Genomic DNA, 21,182 nt, shown 5'->3' with positions numbered 1-21,182 from the left:
TTTTTCTGGTTCTTCTAAGATGTGTGATCTAAGGAGAGATGTGGTCACTGCTCCCCTAGCCAGTGATCTACCATAAACACTCTTCTCTGTGCTGGAATCATGGCCAAGGCCCCTGCTCCAATGTGGCCTCAAGTGCTTTCTTGACTTATAACCCTGGAGTTGTGACTTGAGATCCTGATGTGCTGTGGTTGCAAGCAGTTAGTGCTTCTTATTGCCTTGCTCCTAAGGCTAGGGCCACTGATTCCCCAAAAGTGACCACAAGCACTCTTCTACACCTGAAACTGTGACCAGGATCCCCACCACGCAGGTGCCATAAACTCTAGTGTGTTAGTGCTCCTCCTCACCCTGAGAACTGTGATTCAGAACTGCTTATGGGAAATGCAACAGGGTCCTATACCCAGTGCCCTCAAGGGTCCTTTGTAATCTCCTTCTGACCAGTTGTCTGACTGATGCCCCTTATTGTCTATGTGCTGAGAGCTCCTAAATCCACTGTAGCAGCTGATGCAGCTGCTCCCAAGGCCCTCTACTGAATTGCCACTGTGCTGCAGGCCTGACCACCACTCAGGGGCAACAGAACTTTCTTGCTGAGCTTGTAAGTTGTCCTGGAATGGAGAATTGTTTCACTCTGACCTTTTGTTGGTTCTGCCACTTCAGAATGTGGTTTGAGGCATTGTTTTAAAGTTGTTTGGAGAGGAATTTGTGAGAGTTCCCTGCCTTTTCTCCACCATTTTGGCTTCACATTTCTCAACTATTTCCTTTCATAATTAGCATTTTCCCTTGGGGTAAATCTTATGTAATTTCTGATAACAACGATGTGGTCCTGAATTTCATTCTCTTTTCACAAACAAATACACATGGCACAGCTATTTATTCAATGCTTTTCTGTGTTTATCACATCATTGGATATATCATTGGATATCATTGGATGAATTTATGTGTATATTTTACATGGAAGACTTACTAGTTCCATCATTAGAGAACTATTGGAATTAGGTCTTTCACAGGTTCTATCTGGAGATGACCCTTTTTGCTATTACTTGTTGAAGTGATATCTACCACTTTGAAGATTATTTCTATAGGTTTTTTGATATATTTATCATGTGCTTTTTGAATATCTGTGAATTTTTTTCCTTTTTGGCATGGAAATCTTCATCTTTCTATAACTGCCTTAGAATGATGATTCTTGTTTTTCATTAAAATTGTATGGATTTTTGTGATACTTGAAAAAACCTGATATAGTCTATTTTAAAATTCAGAAAACATATGAAGTTTGGTATTTCATAGGTATTAATTACTTTAAATATAGTCTTCCCATTTAGCTTTGATTCAGTATTTCAGCAAGTCTTCTGAAGTATTGAGTCATAGCTTTCTCCTTGATATCTTTATGCTCAATATGTCTTGCTGGAGGACAATGTAACTATTGCCTTCACAGATTATACCTATGTGACCTCTGGATTCAAGCTCAACCCTTTCAAATAAATTTAAATTTATTTGAATTCAAATTACTTTCTTAGACTACTGGAAAAGTTATGCCAGAAAGTAAGGGAGCTCTGCAATGTTTTCATTTGAGTCAAGTAACTTGGTGTCTTCCATGTGTATTGAGTACATTATAGATTGAGATTGTACTTTGAGAGAATAAGATATTTTGGTTTCATTTCTTTTTTTAAAAAAAAACAAACTTGGAAGCTATACTTCTATTTAGGAGAGATTAAAATGAGTTTAAAGTTAAGAAGAACCATAATGGTCTTACAGTATTTCCCTGAATAAATATTATTTTAAAATTATTTGCTTTTTATGTTATTGTATTGAAGGCATGTTTAAAATGGAAAAAAAAATTTCCATAAAGATATCAAACACTCTTATATTTAGTTTTATATATTTGCAGTATAGAAGTAATGAATGCAAAACTGACTGAAAGGTTTTGCCTGATCATACTTTGCCTGTTTTTGTGGTCCATACTGTCAACAACCAAATATTTTCAGTAAGATGGGTAGTGATAGTTCTCATTCACATTTATCTTCCCCTATTTTTGTATTATAATAGGAAGGAGCTCCACTCATCCTGATATTCTACATGTCAGATTCATCATCGTCATCAACAGTTTCTTGTTCTTGTTCTCCATGTTCTTGATCTTCCTTTTTTCCCACTTCATCCTCCTTATTTTCTTTATGAACATTGTCATTATCATTGTTGTTGTTGTTTGTCCTTCCTTTTCCAAGAGGACTTGACATCACAGAGTATGTCTTGACTCATTCATGAATTAGATTTATATGAAGCAGAGTTGCACAGAGTCATCAGCCTTGCTCTCTCCTTCAGAGCCCTTGAATTTCAGTGGCAAGACAAAAGTCAGTTCAACTGGTGATGGCCCAGGGTATAGTGGATGACCTTGGCAACATTGATATCTGAGCAAGCTCTAAGCAATACATAGTACCTTTTTCAGCTGCCTTCATGGACATTGGAACAAATTGTTCTCATCTGTTCATTTCACTGGAGGCTTCTCATGCTTGTGGTTGACACACCCCCTAACCAATCAGTGGCCTTGTGGCCCAACAAACACCTTTAATTTAGTTTAGCCCATCTGCAAAGATGTTTTACTAGGTTGATGCTGCTGTGCATGCTACAGCTTTTCGCAGCCACTGGTGATTGTTGAGTGCCAGGCAGGACTCAAGCAGGGACTAGTGTGAACTCCCTGCCGAGTCCCTCCAAAAACCTATAAAAAATGGCTCTGAACCAATTCTAGAACTGCAGAACCCACAAAAGAGCAGAGGGAAGCAGGGCTCCGGCCCAGGACAGCCTGGATGGTCTCTGGGTGAGGTCTATCCCGCACGGAGCTGAGAGCAGAGCACAGAGGAGTGGAGCAAGCCCAGCATGAGCAGCGCAGGCCAACCAGACCAGGAGCCGGGTAGAGCGTCCCTAGCACCCTGAATCAGTGAGCTGCAGCAGTTACCAGACTTCTCAACCCACAAACACCAAAGACAACAGAGAAGGTTAGTGGGAAAAGCTGCGGGACTGGAAGGAGTTCAGCCCCGGGGGCAGCGGACCTGGGCCAGCTACAGAAGTACAGCTGCAGTTGCTTCTGGCCCCAGGCCCAACTGGTGGGAGGAATTAAGTGGAGGATCAGAGCAGGAGTGCAGAGCCTGCTGAAGATCTAAGCCCAGTCCATGTTGGGGGTTCTTGGGAAAGGAGGAGTACTGGTGTGGCAGAGCTGGCGCATACCCCCAAGAGTGGAACATAGAACGCTTTAGTTTACAGGCAGTCATACCCTGCTGAAAAACTCAAGGGTCAAGTTAGTTGGTTGGAATGTGGCCAGGCAGTGAAAAGGCACCCAGATTCAGTCTTGGACTCTGGAATCCTTCTTTGGTGACAAAGAAGACCAAAACATACAGCCAGAAGAAGTCAACAAAGTCATAGAGCCTACAACAAAAGCCTCCAAGAAAAACATGAACTGGTCTCAGGCCATGGAAGAGCTCAAAAAGGATTTGGAAAAGCAAGTTAGAGAAGTAGAGGAAAAATTGGGAAGAGAAATGAGAAGGATGCAGGAAAACCATGAAAAATAAGTCAATGGCTTGCTAAAGGAGACCCAAAAAAATGCTGAAAAATACACTGAAGAAAACAACACCTTAAAAAATAGACTAACTCAAATGGCAAAAGAGCTCCAAAAAGCCAATGAGGAGAAGAATGCCTTGAAAGGCAGAATTAGACAAATGGAAAAGGAGGTCCAAAAGACCACTGAAGAAAATACTACCTTCAAAATTAGATTGGAGCAAGTGGAAGCTAGTGACTTGATGAGAAATCAAGATATTATAAAACAGAACCAAAGGAATGAAAAAATGGAAGACAATGTAAAATATCTCATTGCAAAAACCACTGACCTGGAAAATAGATCCAGGAGAGATAATTTAGAAATGATTGGGCTACCTGAAAGCCATGATCAGAAAAAGAGCCTAGATATCATCTTTCAAGAAATTATCAAGGAGAATTGCCCTGATATTCTAGAGCCAGAGGGCAAAACAGAAATTGAAAGAATCCAACGATCGCCTCCTCAAATAGATCCCCCCAAAAATCTCCTAGGAATATTGTCGCCAAATTCCAGAGCTCCCAGAACAAGGAGAAAACACTTCAAGCAGCCAGAAAGAAACAATTTGAGTGTTGTGGAAACACAATCAGAATACCCAAGATCGAGCGGCTTGGAATACGATATTCCGGAGGTCAATGGAGCTAGGATTAAAAACAAGAATCACTTTTTTATGGGAATCTGACAGACCTTGTGAGAGAGCTCCGGTAAGACACTGCCTTCATGATCCAGCCATTTTGGAGGGCGGTGTGGAACTATGCCCAAAGGGCTATAGAAATGTTCATACCCTTTGACCCAGCAATACCACTTCTAGGGTTGTATCCCAAAGAAATCACGCAAGCGGGAAAAGGACCCATATGTACAAGAATATTTATAGCAGCTCTCTTTGTGGTAGCCAAGAATTGGAAATCAAAGGGATGCCCATCAATTGGGGAATGGCTGAACAAGCTGTGGTATATGAAGGTGATGGAATACTATTGTGCCATAAGAAATGGGGATGATGCAGACTTCATAACAACCTGGAAAAACCTACACGACATAATGCTGAGTGAGCGGAGCAGAGCCAGGAGAACGTTGTGCACAGCCACAGATATGTGGATTCCGTGAGGACCAACCCTGACATACTGTGCTTTTCTCAGCAGCCTAAGGGGCAAGGACAACTCCAGGGGACTCACGATGGAGAATGCTATCTTCATCCAGACAAAGAACTGCGAAGTTTGAATACAGACTGAGGCACACTACATGCTCACCTTTTCTGCTTCTCTTTTGTTTTTGTTTTTGGGCTTTTTTTTTTGGTTCTGTTTCTTCTTTCTCATGATTCATTCCATTGATCAAAATTCTTCTCCACGACTTGACTAGTGCATAAATTAATTCAATGCAAAGTCATACATGACAGTTATATGAGACTCCATGCCGTCTTGGGGAGGGAGGGGGGAGGGAGGGGAGAAAAACTGGAACTCAAAACTATGTAGAACCATGTGTGGTAAACTAAAAATAAATAAAGAAATTTATAAAAAAAACAAGAATCAGCAAAACTGAGTATCATGCTCCAAGGCAAAATATGGATTTTCAATAAAATAGAGGACTTTCAAGCCTTCTCAGTGAAAAGACCAGAGCTGAATAGAAAATTTGACTTTCAAACACAAGAATCAAGAGAAGCATGAACAGGTAATTAAGAAAAAGAAATTGCAAAGGATTTACTAAAGTTGACCTGTTTTGTTTACATTCCTACATGGAAAGATGATAAGTATGATTCATGAGACCTCAGTATTAGGGTAGCTGAAGGGAATATTCATATATATACATATATATGTTTATGTATATATATGCATATGTGTGTGTGTGTGTATATATATATATATATATATATATATATATATATATATAGAGAGAGAGAGAGAGAGAGAGAGAGAGAGAGAGAGGGCACAGCGTGAGTTGAAGATGAAGGGAAGATATCTAAAAGAAATAAAATCAAATTAAGGGATGAGAGAGGAATATGTTGAGAGAGGGAGATAGGGAGAGATAGAATCAGGTAAAGTATCTCGCATAAAAGTGGCAAGAAAAAGCAGTTCTGTAGGAAGGGAAGAGAAGTCAGCTGAGGGGGAATGAGTGAATCTTGCTCTCTTCAGATTTGACCTGAGGAGGGAATAGCATACATACTCAATTGGGTATCTTACCCCACAGGAAAAAAGGAGGAAGAAGAAGATAAAAAAGGAGTGATGATAGAAGGGAGGGAAGATGCTGGTGGAGGTAATCAAAAACAAACACTTTGGAAATGTGACAGGGTCAAGGGAGAAAATTCAATAAAGCGGGATGGGTTGGGAAGGAGCAAAATATAGTGAGTCTTTCATAACATGAGTATTGTGGAAGGGTTATCCATAATGATACGCATGTGGCCTATGTTGAAGTGCTTGATTTTTTAGGGAGGGTAGGTGGGAAGGGAAGAGGGGAGAGAATTTAGAACTCAAAGTTTTAAAAACAGATGTTCAAAAACAAAAAAAAAGTTTTTGCATGCAACTAGAAAATAAGGTACATAGGCAATGGGGTGTAGAAATTTATCTTGCCCTACAAGAAAGAAAGGGAAAAGGGGATGGGAGGGGAGTGGGGTGATAGAAGGGAGGGCTGACTGGGGAATAGGACAACCAGAATGTAGGCCATCTTGGAGTTGGGGGGAGGGTAGAAATGGGGAGAAAATTTGTAATTCAAACTCTTGTGAAAATCAATTCTGAAAACTCAATATATTAAATAAAAATTAGAAAAAAAAAGAAACACCATTTAAAACCAAATATTACCATTATTTACAGCTAAGCTTTCCCAACAAAGTTCTAGAAATACTAAGTATAGCAATATGATAATAAAAATACAAATTCAAGAAATGAGAACTGGAAAATAGAAAACAAGTTATTTGTAGGTGATAGGTTGTTTTACTCAGTATATCCAAAATTAATGGCAAAAAGGTTATTGAGATGAGTAGCTTGAAATGGAGGAACATGATAAATGAAGTCCACAAAATCAGTTCTCTACATATGAATAACAAAAGAAATATAGATTGAAAGAGAAATGATGTTTAAGGTAGTAACAAAATGCATTCATTATTTGAGATTTAACCTACTAACACATAGCTGTGGTTTTTATAAACACAAAAATAATTTCCATAGAAATAAAGTAGAATTAAATAACTAGAGGGGCATTCAATATTCAAGTGTTGTCTATTTTAAACTAATTAAGATTGTAATAGTAAAACAAAATTAATCTATAACTTTAAATCAATTGACAGAAATTTTAATACAAATGGGCCACAAAGTAATTGCATAAAATGATGGCAAATTTCACATGATGAAAAGAAACAAAAAGCCAAAAATAACATTGCAATAGACAAATGAAACAAATGGAATATACCTCCTAACAACAGAGACCAATTGGCATTTTCAGACTTAATATGTGCATATCATATTTTTACAGAGAGTATTCTAAATTTTGAGTGTGAAGACCTATGTTTGAATTAGTTCATTATAATCTTTGTAATTGTGGGCAATTCATAAATTCTCTGGTCCTCACTTTCCATATCTGTAAAATGAGAGAAACAGATTATTTAGAGTCAAATAATGTTTACATTTCCAAAAAATTAAATTAGACATTGGTAGATCTCTTTATTTTTTCTTTCTTTAAAAACTCTTCATTCACTGAGATTTTTCTTTCTTTTTAAATTTTAATTCTTGGTACCTTCTTGCTTAATTTTTCAGGATTTTTATTTTCATCTTTAATAGAGGTTAAGTAAGTGGTTATGAAAGTTTTTTTTTTCTAGGAACCATGATGGAATACATAGTAGAAGAAGTAGAAAAACAATATGTGGAGTATTGCCATGCTACTCTTCCTCAAAAGAAAACTGACTGATATCTGATATTTTAACTCCTTCCTTCATTTATGCATCCCTTACTCAAAAATCAAAACAAAAGTCATACTGAAGGAATTTACAATTTGTGGGGGCTCGGGGTGGATAGACCAATATATGTCTATAGAAGTAAGTAGAGCATGTGTGTGTGTGTGTGTAGTTAACATACAAATGGTGCACAAGTGTAGAGGATCTAACTTCTTTAAATGAACTTGGCTTCAGGATTACACATGGTGAGGAGAATATTTTCCTCTGGACACCAATAGGTTAACTCAGCCTAACTATCTTGACAGGAACATATAGACAGCTCATGCTCCCATGTATCTTCTTGAGAGCTCACTTTGGGGCTGTACCCCTCTAACATCATACTTTCCCTTCATTCTCTGAATCATGTAGAAAAGTTGTAGACATGGTGGCTTCATGAAACAGTGTGCAAGAGAGAAATTCTCAGAACGAAGGTTGGAAAAAAATGGGGGAAGTCCCATGTGTGAATTTAAAGGCTGAGTAGAAGATTGAATCTCTTAGGAGAAAAAAATTCTGTGATACAGTGTGTAAACATGGACATTGTAATTAGTGCTCCCTGAAGAGTTTGATTCCAGGGAGAAAACCTGCTGGATCCTCCCTGTGTTTCCAATATAGTCCACAAAAATATCTTATCCAGAATAAAACCTTCAGTTTCCTATCACCTGTTGATTATGGTGATGCCTCTGGACACCATTTCCTCCCCTAAATCTGGAGCACTCCCCAGATGAAGTCAAGGTCATAACCTATGATCTATGTAGCTCAAAAAATCTTTTTATTCAGTCTAGAGGCTGAGGTTTATGCTCTGATTGATTCAGTGGAAAAAGGAATAGAAGAGGGAGAATCTCTGCTCACCCTTATCAGAATTATTTCTCCTTCAGAACCCAGGGCCTCAAAACCAGTAAAGACCATCATTGAAGTGTCTAGGCAGGAGAAAGGTGAGCATGCAAGACATTCATTTTTTATTTTTCCTTCAATTTTGTCCTCCCTGCTTTGCCAACCAGGAGATTTGAGGATTCTATAAAATAGCATGTCCCTAAGCTTCATCACTGACTCATACATACGTCTTCTGGTTTGGTCTAGAGAAGAATGGGAAAGAGAGGACACAAAAGTAATGGGGATCTTGGTACCATTAGTACCTTACCAGCATAGGACTCTATACTCTGAAAAAGAGACTCTGGATCCACTTTGCAGGTACCTGGGTGGTGCAATGGATAGAACCCTGGGCTTTAAATCAGAAAGACCTGAGTTCAAATCCAGCTTTGGGCAGTAACAAGCTGTGTGACCTTGGGAAATGTTACTTAATCTCTGTTTGCCTCAGTTTCCTCAATTATTAACTGGAAATAAGAATAGCGCCTACTGCCCAGGGTTGTTATTAGGATCAATGATCTAATATTTGTAAGGGATTTAAGGCAGTGTTTGACACATAATAGGTGTCAATGCTTGCAATTATTATTTTTCTTACTAATTTTTCTTACTAACAGCCTCATTGGTAATATTGTTGATAATTAATATAATGGTAATAATACTTTTATCATAGGCATTTCAAGGAATCTTTGAGGTACTAATTCAGCGCTTCTGAAATGAAGAAAAGTATTTAAAGTTCTTCCTGAGGTGTCCAGCATAGAGGAAATTTGGGGGAATGGGGGAAAATACTGTAATTTTCCTGGTTTCTTTTTGCTTTGGAGTCTGAGGAACACCAACTGTTATTCTACAGGGAAACTCGTCATTAAGCTCATGGAGACACTTACTCAGCCTAATCTAAATCCCTGCATGTCTTGGGGATGATAAGAACACAACCTTCATTGCATGGTGATGATGCTGTCCAGACACTTCCAGAATTGCTCCTTTTCCATAACTGGGGAAGAGGGTTTGTTGAATTTATTTTGCTTCTAGCATGACTTTTTTCCTCTCCTCATAGATCCCTCAAGGGGAGAATGTCTTTGGAAAATTCCTCTTCAGTGACTGAATTCATCCTTGCAGGCTTAACAGATCAAGCAGAGCTCCAGCTACCTCTATTCCTCCTGTTTATGGGGACCTATGTGATCACTATAGTGGGAAATGTGGGACTGATCATTTTAATCAGGATGAATTCTGAGCTTCACAATCCTATGTACTATTTCCTCTTCAACTTATCTTTCATAGATCTTTGCTACTCCTCTGTCTTTACTCCCAAAATGTTGATGAATTTTGTCCTAACCAAAAACATCATCTCTTATTCAGGGTGTATGGCTCAGCTCTTTTTCTATTGTTTTTTTGTTATATCTGAAAACTATGTATTGACAATAATGGCTTATGATCGTTATGTCGCCATCTGTAATCCATTGCTATATAATGTTATTATGTCCAATCAGGTGTGTTCATTGCTATTGGGTGGGGCATATGTAATGGGGTTTGCTGGTGCAATAGCCCACACTGGATGCATGTTGAGACTGTCCTTCTGTGATGCCAACATCATAAACCACTACATGTGTGACATACTCCCTGTCCTCCAGCTTTCCTGCACCAATACATATGTCAATGAGCTGTTGGTTTTCGTTTTTGTGGGCATTAACATCACAGTACCTAGTGTCACCATCTTCATCTCTTATGCTCTCATCCTGTCCAGTATCCTGAAAATCAGCTCCACTGAAGGCAGGTCCAAAGCTTTTAGCACCTGCAGCTCCCACATAATTGTGATCACTCTTTTCTTTGGTTCAGCTTCATTCATGTATTTCAAGCCATCTTCATCAGGGTCTGAAGAGCAGGGGAAAGTTTCTTCAGTCATTTACACAAATGTGGTGCCCATGCTAAACCCCATCATTTATAGTCTTAGGAATAAAGATGTTAAGGTTGCCTTTAGGAAAACCTTGAAAGGAAGAATATTTTCCAGAACAAGCGCAGGATTTTCATAATATGAGTTGAATTCAAGGGCCATTAGGTTCCTTTTTTTTCCTTGGTTAATAAAAACTATCCCAGGATGGAATCTTTACCCAAATTCTTTTCTCCCTGTTCTCTATTGCTCATTCTACCACCAGGCCTTACTTTCTTTGGTTTAAAGAGGCAGTGGAAAGTGTTGGCTTTAGAGTAAGCTGATCAGGGTATAAATCCTGGATGTTCTTTCTCTGTGACCTTGGGCAAGTCTCTTACCCTTTGTAGGCTTCACATTTTTCAACTGTAAACATTGAAGCATTTGGACTATGTGGCTTCTAAGATCCCTTCTATCTATAAATCTTTGCTCTATGACCCTCTGTGAAAATGCAAATATCCCATGGACTCATTCAATAAGGTATATCTTAATTGTGGTAGGCTTTTCATTCTCTGCCCATTATTACTGATCATCAATTCAGGAAGGCAATACATGAAAGTACATTGCTGAGAAAATAGTAATCACATGTCCAAATGATGTAGACATAATGCAACTCTTTTACCTCCTTCTGTTCTGCCTCACTCAAGCAAGCAAAGTATAACTAACCTTATAGCCCTTTTGTTAACTGCACTTTTGCGCTCTCAAAATTGTTGTCAAATTTGGATTGGTGCACATAAATATAATCTGTTCTTAACATGAAAACTCAAAGCAATTTCCATTCACTTTTTCCCTGATCCAAATCCCTATCCTTTTAGGCACCACTGCTTCTATTAGAAGATGATCCAGGTGTTTTTTCACTTCCACAATAGACATACAATAAGGCTGGTCTGGCCCAGAACTATAATTAGACATTCTCAGTATGTATATTTACAACTAGGACGTTATGAAAAATGGACAACTAAGAGAGACCACTTTTGAAGAAAACATTTTCAGTTTCTGAAAAATTGCTAGCAGAAACATTTTTATGACAGTTACAATATAAGAGAGATTTGAGCAAGTTGATTTGACTTATAAACCTTTCCTGAGGGAAGTTTCCTTTCTATTGTTAAATTGACTGAACCCTCATAATTCAAAAGGCATCATTTTGGGGCTGTGTCCTATGACATTTATACAGCAAGTTCAGTGGCACAGTGGATAGAATCCTGACCCTGGAGACAGAAGGACCTGAATTCAAATCTTGCTTCAGACACTTACTAGCCCTGTGACCCTGGGTAAGTCACTTAACCTTGTTTGCCTCAGTTTCATCATCTGTAATATGAGAAGGAAATGGCAAACCTCTCCAGTATCTTTGCTAAGAAAACCACAAATAGAGTCACAGAACATCCAATAGAATGCCAATACTCAACAACTTTATATTTATTATCAGAATCTTAATGGAAAGGTGGAAGAGACCAAGTCATGAAAGTATGTTTGGCGCTGAAAACTCTTTACACCTTGACCCCTTCTTCCTTTTCCAATTTATTCCTCTCCTCACACCCTGAATTAACCATAATGGCCTAAGTGTCCCTCCTGCATGGCATTCCACTTTTATCCTGATGATTTGCACTAGCTCTCTGACACCTGTAATACACTCCATTCTCACCCAAACTTCTTAGAGTTTCTAGTTTTCTTCAACTTATTTTGAGCACCACTTTCTTTATGAATCCATTCCTATTTCCATAGCGACTTTGTATATTTGTTGTTCATGAATGTATGGTTGCTGTACATATACCTGGACCATTGTTTCCTTTCATTTCTGCAGAAATGTTTTTCATCTAAACTGCCTTCTAAGATGATTTATTTAATCTTATCTGGGAACTTATCCTGAGGATGAATAGCTTATTTAAATTCTTTCATCTATTCAATAAATGAGATAAAGAAAATTCAGTTTCCCAGAAAATATTTTATTTTTTCTCAGTCCTGTCTTCAGCTATCACAGGTAACAGTTCCTTCAGAATATTGTTTAAAGTTTTACTATCTCAAGGCTTTTTCATAAAGTTCTCTTTATATTTCCTTGTAAAAGAGCAGTTAAGATAGTTCTAAAAAGAACTTTATTTGTGTATTATCCATCAATTACTTATAGATCTTCATAGATCAAAGTTGAATCCCCCAATTTTCCCTACCTCCATTAGGAAGAATCCCCGATAGAGAGTTAGTTGTAACTGAAGCTCAAAAACACCAGTGAAACTGCCCTTTCTGCAACATTTCATTTGGCTCTGAAGATATAGTAAAAATATCTGTAGTCTCTGTGGGAGAGCCTTGTCAAATAGGTATGATAGTAAAAATATATTAATATGCTAGTATATGTAATTAAGTAATGAATATTTTGGAGATGCATGCTCCATATATTTTTATTGTAGTTATGTAAGAACAAAAAGTTTGGAGATGACTCTACTCTAAAACATAGAACCACAATTTTAGAACTGGAAGGGACTTAGATTCCATCTAGACCAACACTGTCTTTTTATGGAGGTTAAGTGCTTGCCAGAGTGACATAGGTATTAAGAAAAAGAGTCAATATTTGAAGAGTTGAACGTTACTTGAGGAGCAGTTTAGACTTCAAAGTTTTTGTTGTTGAAAAGGAGCATGGTATAGTAGAAAGAGTGCTGAGATCTCATCTCAAATACCAACTCAGATATTTAGTACCTATTTGACATTGGCAAACTTAACTTTTCATAACTTAAGTTTCCTTACCAACAAAACAGGAATAATAGTACTATTTCAAAAAGTTGTCCTGAGATCAACTGATAAAACATAAGAAAAATGTTTTACAAACTTTAAAACTCTCCATAAAAGCCCATTATTATTTGTCTATTTATGTATTAAATTCCCTTCCTTCTTTTCCAATGGGGATCAAATAAAAACAATATTGAGACAAGTCATCATCCCACTATATTTTTATATTGAATGCTCTGCACACTAAAGTTCAACTGGTTAAAATTATTGCTTTTTGTAGTTAGGTCAAAGGACGTAATTCTATTCTCGGCAGGGTTGTTAAAAGTATCCCTGGTACCACTGCAGTAGCAGACAGAACAATCAGGATGTTATACACCTCTTTCTTGTTTTCATACATTTCTAATTTTTTTTGTTAGGCATTTATATTTTGAAGACTTTTGTTCCATGTAGCTTGGAGTTTATGTGGATTTAATAGAGCAACATCAAAAATTTTTTGGTTCAAAACCATATCTGGGCAGTTGTGACTGTTCAGTTCTGGTATAGTTTATTGGTTACATTTCCCTTAATAGTTTGAGATCTTTATCTGTAGGATAGTGATAGTCATGTTTTCAATCCATGAAAAGTATTGAGCCTCTCATGTATAATTCTAGCCACCAGGTCATGTCTTGTAAGGTATTCTATAAGAGCTAAAATTTTAAATATTTCATTGAGGTATTTCAAAGGTTTCCCTCTTTCCTTTCATAATTTGCATTTATCCTTGAGGAAAACCCTTATGTAATGTCTGATAACAATTCTGTGATCCCAAATTTCCTTCTCTTTCCATAAACAAATACACATGACTAAGTTATTTATTCAACACTTATTTGTGGGAATAATATTGGATGAATTTATGTGTGCATTTTACATGGAAGAACTTTTGGTTCCATCATTACAAAGCTATTTAATTAGGTCTTTCATAGGTTCCATGTGGGGGTGACCCATTTTCAGTTACAATAATTCAACAAATCTAATATAATCTATCACTTATTATCTTTACTATTTATTACTCTTTACCTCTGTAAAGGTTATTTCTGTAAGGTTTTTTTCCTGTTCATTGTATGCTTTAAGAATGTGTATCAATCTTCTTACTCATTTGTTTTGCATGGAAATCTGAATCTTTTTATAACTGCCATTGAATGATGATCCTTATTTTTCTATTAAAATGGTATGGACTTTTTTGATGATACTTTCCAAAACACTTATGGTCTATTTTAAAATTCATAATGTATATACTCAGTCTCATATTTCATGGACATTAATTACTTTTAATGTATTCTCCCCAATCAGCTTTGATTTTGGTGTGCCAGTAATCTAAAATATTTAGTTATGACTTTCTCCTTGATATCCTTGGGCTTAACACCAAGAAATTTGTAATTGTTACTTTCAAAGATTGTACGTACGTGACCTCTCAATTTGAGCTCACCCTTTTGAAATCAATTTACTTTAATTTGAATCCAAATTATATTCTTTGACCTTTAGAAAAAATATGCGACAAAGTGAAGGTCCTCTTTAATGTGTTTTCAATGAAGCTATCTAACTTGATATCTTACATGTATATTGAGATATTGTACATGCACATTGATATTGTACATTGAGTAAGATGTTTTGCTTTTATTTCCTTTTTTAAATTTTAATTCTCATATTTTGCTATTTAATATTTTTAGTTTCCAATATCGATTTCCACGAGATTTTGAGTTACAAATTTTCTCCCCTTTTCCACCCTCCCCCTCACTCTGAGTTGGTATTTTGCTTTTGGGGGTTTGCTTATGAGAAGGATCTTTTGATTCCCTGGTCAAGACTCAGTAGCCATATGTTCAGATGTAAAGGCTTTCTGGATCCAGTGATGTATGTAAAGTGTATAGCAATATTGCTTTGATTCAGGTAGTTAAGAGCCCTGTCTGTTGGTCTTTATGCTAATTTTCTCTGCTTGTATTTTTCTAATGTTCAGGGTGCTGACCCTCGCCTGAACTACTGAATATAATTAAAAGTCTTTCCTTGAAAAGCATATCTAAGAACCTGTGCTAGCAGGACATCCTCGGTATGCCAGGGTGCTTGCTACTATATCAGAACTGGATCAATTTATGGTATAACACTTCCATAGAAATTTTGAAGACTTTTATCAATTGATGAAGTGGTAAATGAGCATGTATAGGAGGACAGTTAGTAGAACAGTATAAAATCAAGCAACTTAGAAAGCTGTAACAACTACCATCAATGAAATGACTATTCATGATTCCAGAGGACTGATGATTAAATATATTAGTCATTATAGTGAGGTGATAGACTTAGGATGTGGAATGAGACATATATTCTAGTATAGGGCCATTGGAAGAAACATGTTTTTCTTCTTTTGTACGTTTCTTAATTTTTTTTCCAATTTGATGGGCAGAAGGAAAGAAAATGGGTTTACATTCATTTAAAAATATAGAGGTGAGGATGCTACAGATCTGATATTGTATATTCACTTTCAGATAATATCACTGTATTACTAATTTTATTTCACAGTTTTACTTGGTTACAAGAGAACCAACATGAAGTAAAAACTCGTAAATGTAATGTTAAAAAGAAAACAGATCCATAAAATGTAAGGGTAAAAATTACAAATAAAACACCAACTGTTCACATAAAAATAATAAAACAAATAAAAGATACTAGGCCTACAATTTTAGTACTACACTTCTAAGATCAAATGCAGTTTTATAATGACAATGTTTGGGGTCTGTCATACAACAGAAGGAATGCTTTGGGATAGAATGGTAGAAAGTGATAAACCAAAATTTCCTTTCTTAAGTACTGGAAAATCATGAACAATTTGGTCCCAATCAATTAGTGTAGAAGGTGAATTCTCAGCATCTGCTTTACACCAACCTTCACCAAAAACTTCAGAAACTACCATGATGCATAGTAACAATATCACACATAGAAATAATTCACATTGTCAATCATGTCATCTTTATACAAATGAAAAGAAAGTTGTTTATTATCCTAGCTGTTGAATGATTCTACTCTATTAACATTTTTGCTTTTCTCATTATTTTTGATTTGTTGGAAATGACCCAGAGTCATGAATTCATGGAGTTTAATCTGGCCCTCTCCCTTAGGAAAAAAGTCATTGATTACAAAGACTCCAAGAAAGTTGAGAGTAAGCTTTGGAATCCCCTAGAAGTCTTCTCCATTGAGAGTTCCATTAACTGGGCTGAGATAAATGGTGATTTGACTGTGGAAAATTCTCTCTGTCTCTGTCTCTGTCTCTCTCTGTCTCTGTCTCTCTCTCTCTCTCTCTCTCTCTCTCTCTCTCTGTCTCTCTCTCTCTCTCTCTCTTTCTCTCTCTCTCTTCTCTCTGTCTCTCTCTCTCTGTCACACACACACACACACTCACTCACACACACACACACACACACACACACACACGCACACACACACACTCACTCATACACAAACAATATCCCCATCAATCCACCAGCAAAGGGAATCCCCGGAGCTAGGAGGTATATGGAAGGAAAATGTTAGGAGCAGAAAGGGAAAACACCACTTCTGAGAGTATGACTGGGGTAAGACTCAATAGTGTCAACTAATCAAAAATGGCCCATGAAAGGATATGAATGGCAGTTTTCAGAGGAAGAAATTAAAGATATCTACAGGTATATGAAAAAATGCTCTAAATCATTATTGATTAGAGAAATGCAAATCAAAACAACTCTGAGGTACCAGATCTCTTCTGTCAGATTCACTAACATGACAAAACAGGGAAATGATAAATGGTAGAGAGGATATGGGAAAATTGGAACACTGTTACATTGTTGGTGGAGTTGTGAATGAATCCAGCCATTCTGGAGAGCAATTTGGAACTATGCCCAAGGGGCTATAAAAACGTGCACACCCTTTGACCCAGCAATACCACTTCTAGGGCTGTATCCCAAAGAGATCACAGAAGTGGGAAAGGGACTCGTGTGTACAAAAATATTTATAGCAGCTTTTTGTGGTAGTGAAGAACTGGAAATCAAGGGGATGCCCATCAATTGGGGAATGACTAAACAAGCTGTGGTATATGAATGTAATGGAATACTATTGTGCTATAAGAAATGGGGAGCAGATGGACTTCATAATAACTTGGAAAGACCTACATGATATGATGCTGAATGAGGAGAGCAGAACCAGGAGAACATTGTACACAACCACAGATATATTGCTTCTTTGATGACTACCTTTGATAGACTTGGCTCTTCTCAGCAATACAAGGTTCAAAAATACCTTCAAAGGACTCATGACAGAAAGAGCTATCTACATCCAGGGAAAGAATTAGGGAGTCTGAATGCAGATTGAGGCAAAGTATTTATTCTCTTTTTTCTCTTCTTTTTTGGTTTTGTTTCCTCTTTCTCATGATTCATTCCATTGCTCATAATTCTTCTTTACTACTTGACTACTGTGTAAATAAGTCTAAGGCAAAGCTATATGTAGAAGATATATCAGATTCCATGCCGTCTTAGGGGGAGGGGCTAGGGGAGGGAGGGGAAGAAAATTTAGAACTCAAAAACTTGTGGAACTGAGTGTTACAAACTAAAAATAAAAAAATCTAAAAAAATTTAAAAAAAAGAAAAAAAATTAAAAATTATCAAAAAATTTTTAAAAAGTAGCCTATGAACACTGTATAAATCATATCCAGTTGTATTTTCAAACTGAAGTAATAGAGTAGAATCAGGATAAAATTTATGCCTATCAACAGGGAAGAATGAATGAAAAATCATTTCTAGAAAGTCCTAAAAACTATACTAATTCTGGGATTATAAAAACAACAAAAAATTAAGACAGTTCCTACTATAAAGGAGTTCCATTTAAAAAAAAAGTTTTCAAGATGGTGGAATGGTGAATATTTTTGTCAAGCTCTCCAAACACAGCCTTCTATACAACTTAAAAATGACAAACTAAATTCTGAGAAGGAAAACCAAGAAAAAGTCACAGGGAATTATTTCTTCAGCCCAAGGCTTCTTAGGAAGACAGAACAAGAAGACTCTAGACACTGGTGAGGGGGCTGGCTGGGAGTGTGGTGCAATAGAAGTGCCACCAACTGTGGGTCTTAGAGGCAGCATCAGTGGTAATGGCACCAGGAGTGCCCAGCACACAGGGATGGTAAAGGAACTAAAGAAGCGGTTAGGAAAAGATTCCAAGGGACCCTTGTGCTAGCCTGGGTCACAAGATGAGGCACTATTTGGCTGCTCTGGCACCTGTTACCTAGTTGTGGGTTGCAGTTTCAGGACAGAAAGAAGCAATTGTGGTCATGAAGGAGCAAGTGTTCTGCTTGTGTAAGCACCACATCACAGACCAGGAAGACAGAGAGTAAACCTCTTTATGTATCACATGACTTTGGAGGCACCGTATATCTAAAGGTGCCCATTGAGCTTTAAAGACAGCAGAACCTCATTAAAGACCAGACTAGACTTCACCCACACACCCTCAAATGAGTGAAGCCTAACTCTAACCTAAAGTCCAAAGTCAAGAAAGAGTATGAAACAATGAGTAAAGACAAAAAAGAACTTGACTACAAAAAGCTACAATGGTGACAGGCAAAGTATCTACAAGTAAAGCCTTAAAGAAAAATGCAGATTGAATACAAATCTGAGAAGAATTACTAGAAGGCCAAAGAAAGAGATAAAAAAAATTTAAAAGTCATTTTAAAATCAAAGTGGTAGAGAAAAATTGGGAAAAGAAATGAAAGTGATGCAAGAAACCTGTGAAAAGAGAATTAGAAGCTTAGTAAAAGAGGGACAAATATGTTAAGGAAAACAGTTCTTTAAAAATCAGAATTGATGGAAATGGCCAAATGCTAAAATAGGTGCAAATCATCACTGAAGAAAATAACTCCTTAAAAATTAGAATTGGTCAGATGGAAGCTAAAGATTCCATGAGACATTGAGAAACAATAAAACAATGTCAAAAGAATGAAAAAAAAACTAGAAGAAAATGTGAAATATTTCACAGAAAAACAACTGACATGGAAGACTGAAGAGAGATGATTTGCAAATTACTGGACTACCTGAAAGCTATAATAAAAAAAGTCTAGATATCATATTTCAAGAAATTATAAAGGAATGCTGCCCAGAATTCTAGAAACAGGGGGCAAAGTAAAAATAGAAAGTATCTACTAATCACACCCTGAAAGAATCAAAAAATGAAAACTCCCAGGAATCTTATAGCCAAATTCCAGCAATCTCTGGTCAAGGAGAAATATTGCAAAAAGCCTGAAAGAAGTAACTCTAATACTGTGGAGCCATAGTCAGGATCACAGAACATTTAGCTGTTACTAATATGAAGGAGTAGAGGGCTTGGAACATGGTATTTTGAAAGGCAAGGAAGCTATACTTACAATCAAGAGTAACCTACCCAGTAAAATTGAGTATAATCCTATGGAGGCAAAATAAATATTTAAAGATATAGAGGACCTTCAAGCATTCTTGATGAGCTAAATTGATAATTTGATGCTCAAACACAAGACTCAAGATGAATATTGAAAGTAAATATGAATAAGAAATCATAAGGTTAAACTGTTTATAATCCTATATGGGAAAATGATCCATCTAATCATGAAGAATGTTACCATTATTAGGACAGCTTGATGGAGTCTACTTAGAGTACATGAATGTACATCTATTATATTGAGATTATCTCAAAAGAAAAATGGAAGGATGAGAAAGATGCACTGCGGGAAAGGGGAAGGGAGTAGAAGAATAGGGAAAATTATCTCATGAAAAAAGAAATACAAGGAATAATTTTTAAAATAGAGGAGTAAATGGGTGGTGGGTGGACAACGCTTGAAGCTCAGTATCTTGGAACTTGTTCAAAGACAACAGAATACACGCACAGATTCATGTACAGATATACGTATAAATACATATCCACACACACACACATTTCTTTGTTTACACACACAATTGGGTATAGAAATTCATTGGGGAATGGGAGGGGAAAAATCTAAGAGAAAGGAGGAGAGTGATAAGAGGCAGAGTAAATTAAGGGAGCCAGTAGTCAGAAGCAAAATAGACTTTTGTGGAGGGCATAGGGTAAAAAAAAAAAAAACCAGAAAGATAAAAGACAAGAATAGGATAGAGGGAGACACAGAGTTAGTAATCATAACTGTGCATGTAAGTGGAATGAACTCATCCATAAAAGACAAGTGGATAGAAAAATGGATTAGAAACCAGAATCCAAAATATGTTGTCTACAAGAAACTCTCTTGAAAAAGAAAGACAAGAGTTAAAATAAGGGACTGGAGTGGAATCTATTATCTTTCAATAGAAGTAAAAAAGTCAAGGGTAGCAATCATGATCTGAGGTGAAGAAAAAGCAAAAATAGACCTAGTTTAAAAAGATAGAGAAACCACATTTTACTAAAAGGTGTCATGGACAATGCATTAGTATCAAATTCTTGAAGGAAAACCCAAGTCAGCTACAGGAAGAATAGACAATAAAACTGTACTAGTGAGGACCTCTATTTACTCCTTTTAGACTTAGATAAATCTGACCAAAAACCCCAACAACAAGGAAGTTAGGGATGAATAGAATTTTAGAAAACTTAGACATGATAGACCTCTGGAGAATATTGAATAGAAACAGAAAGGAGTTTACCTTTTTCTCAGCCACACATGGCCCCTTCAAAAAAATTGATCATATATTAGGGCATAAGAACTTCAGAAACAAGTGCAGAAAAGCAGAAAAATTAAATGTATTCTTTTCAGATCATAATGCTATAAAATAATGTTTAGTAATTTGAGACAGATTTAAATTGATTAGAAATAAAATTATCTTTAGCATTACTAAAGAATGAATTGGTGAAAGAAAAAATCACAGAAAGAATCACTAATTTTATTAAAGATATTGACATTAAGATAACATGTCAAAATTTGTGGGATGCAGCCAAAGTGGTACTTAGGGGAAAATTTATATATCTAAATACATCAGTAAAGGAGAGAAAGAGCAGATCAGTGAATTTGCTATGCAACTAAAAATAGAAAAAAGAACAAATTAAAATACTTAAGTAGAAATAGAAATCCCAAAGTAGAGATACTGAAAAATCAAAGGAGAGGTTAAAAAAATGAAAGTTAAAAAAACCCATTGAATGACAAATAAAAGCAGGACTTGGTTTTGTGGAAAAAAACTCAA

General features: G+C 36.6%; 1 protein-coding gene across 1 annotated transcript; it reads left to right on the top strand.

Moving 5' to 3' along the window:
• Positions 1–9,395: 9,395 nt before the first annotated feature.
• LOC118836824 (olfactory receptor 8B3-like) lies at positions 9,396–10,381 on the top strand. The gene has a single exon (XM_036743978.1). The coding sequence runs from the start codon at positions 9,425–9,427 to the stop codon at positions 10,379–10,381; it is 957 nt and encodes a 318-aa protein (XP_036599873.1). The 5' UTR covers positions 9,396–9,424.
• The last annotated feature ends 10,801 nt before the right edge of the window (positions 10,382–21,182 follow it).

The sequence above is a fragment of the Trichosurus vulpecula genome, chromosome 2 (assembly GCF_011100635.1).
Source record: "Trichosurus vulpecula isolate mTriVul1 chromosome 2, mTriVul1.pri, whole genome shotgun sequence".
NCBI lineage: Eukaryota > Metazoa > Chordata > Mammalia > Diprotodontia > Phalangeridae > Trichosurus > Trichosurus vulpecula.
Note: the sequence above shows the minus strand (reverse complement) of the source record. Positions and strands in the feature narration are given on the sequence as shown.

Coding starts and splice junctions, on each gene's coding strand:
- LOC118836824 (XM_036743978.1), top strand. CDS start 9,425: ATGTCTTTGGAAAATTCCTCTTCAGTGACTGAATTCATCCTTGCAGGC.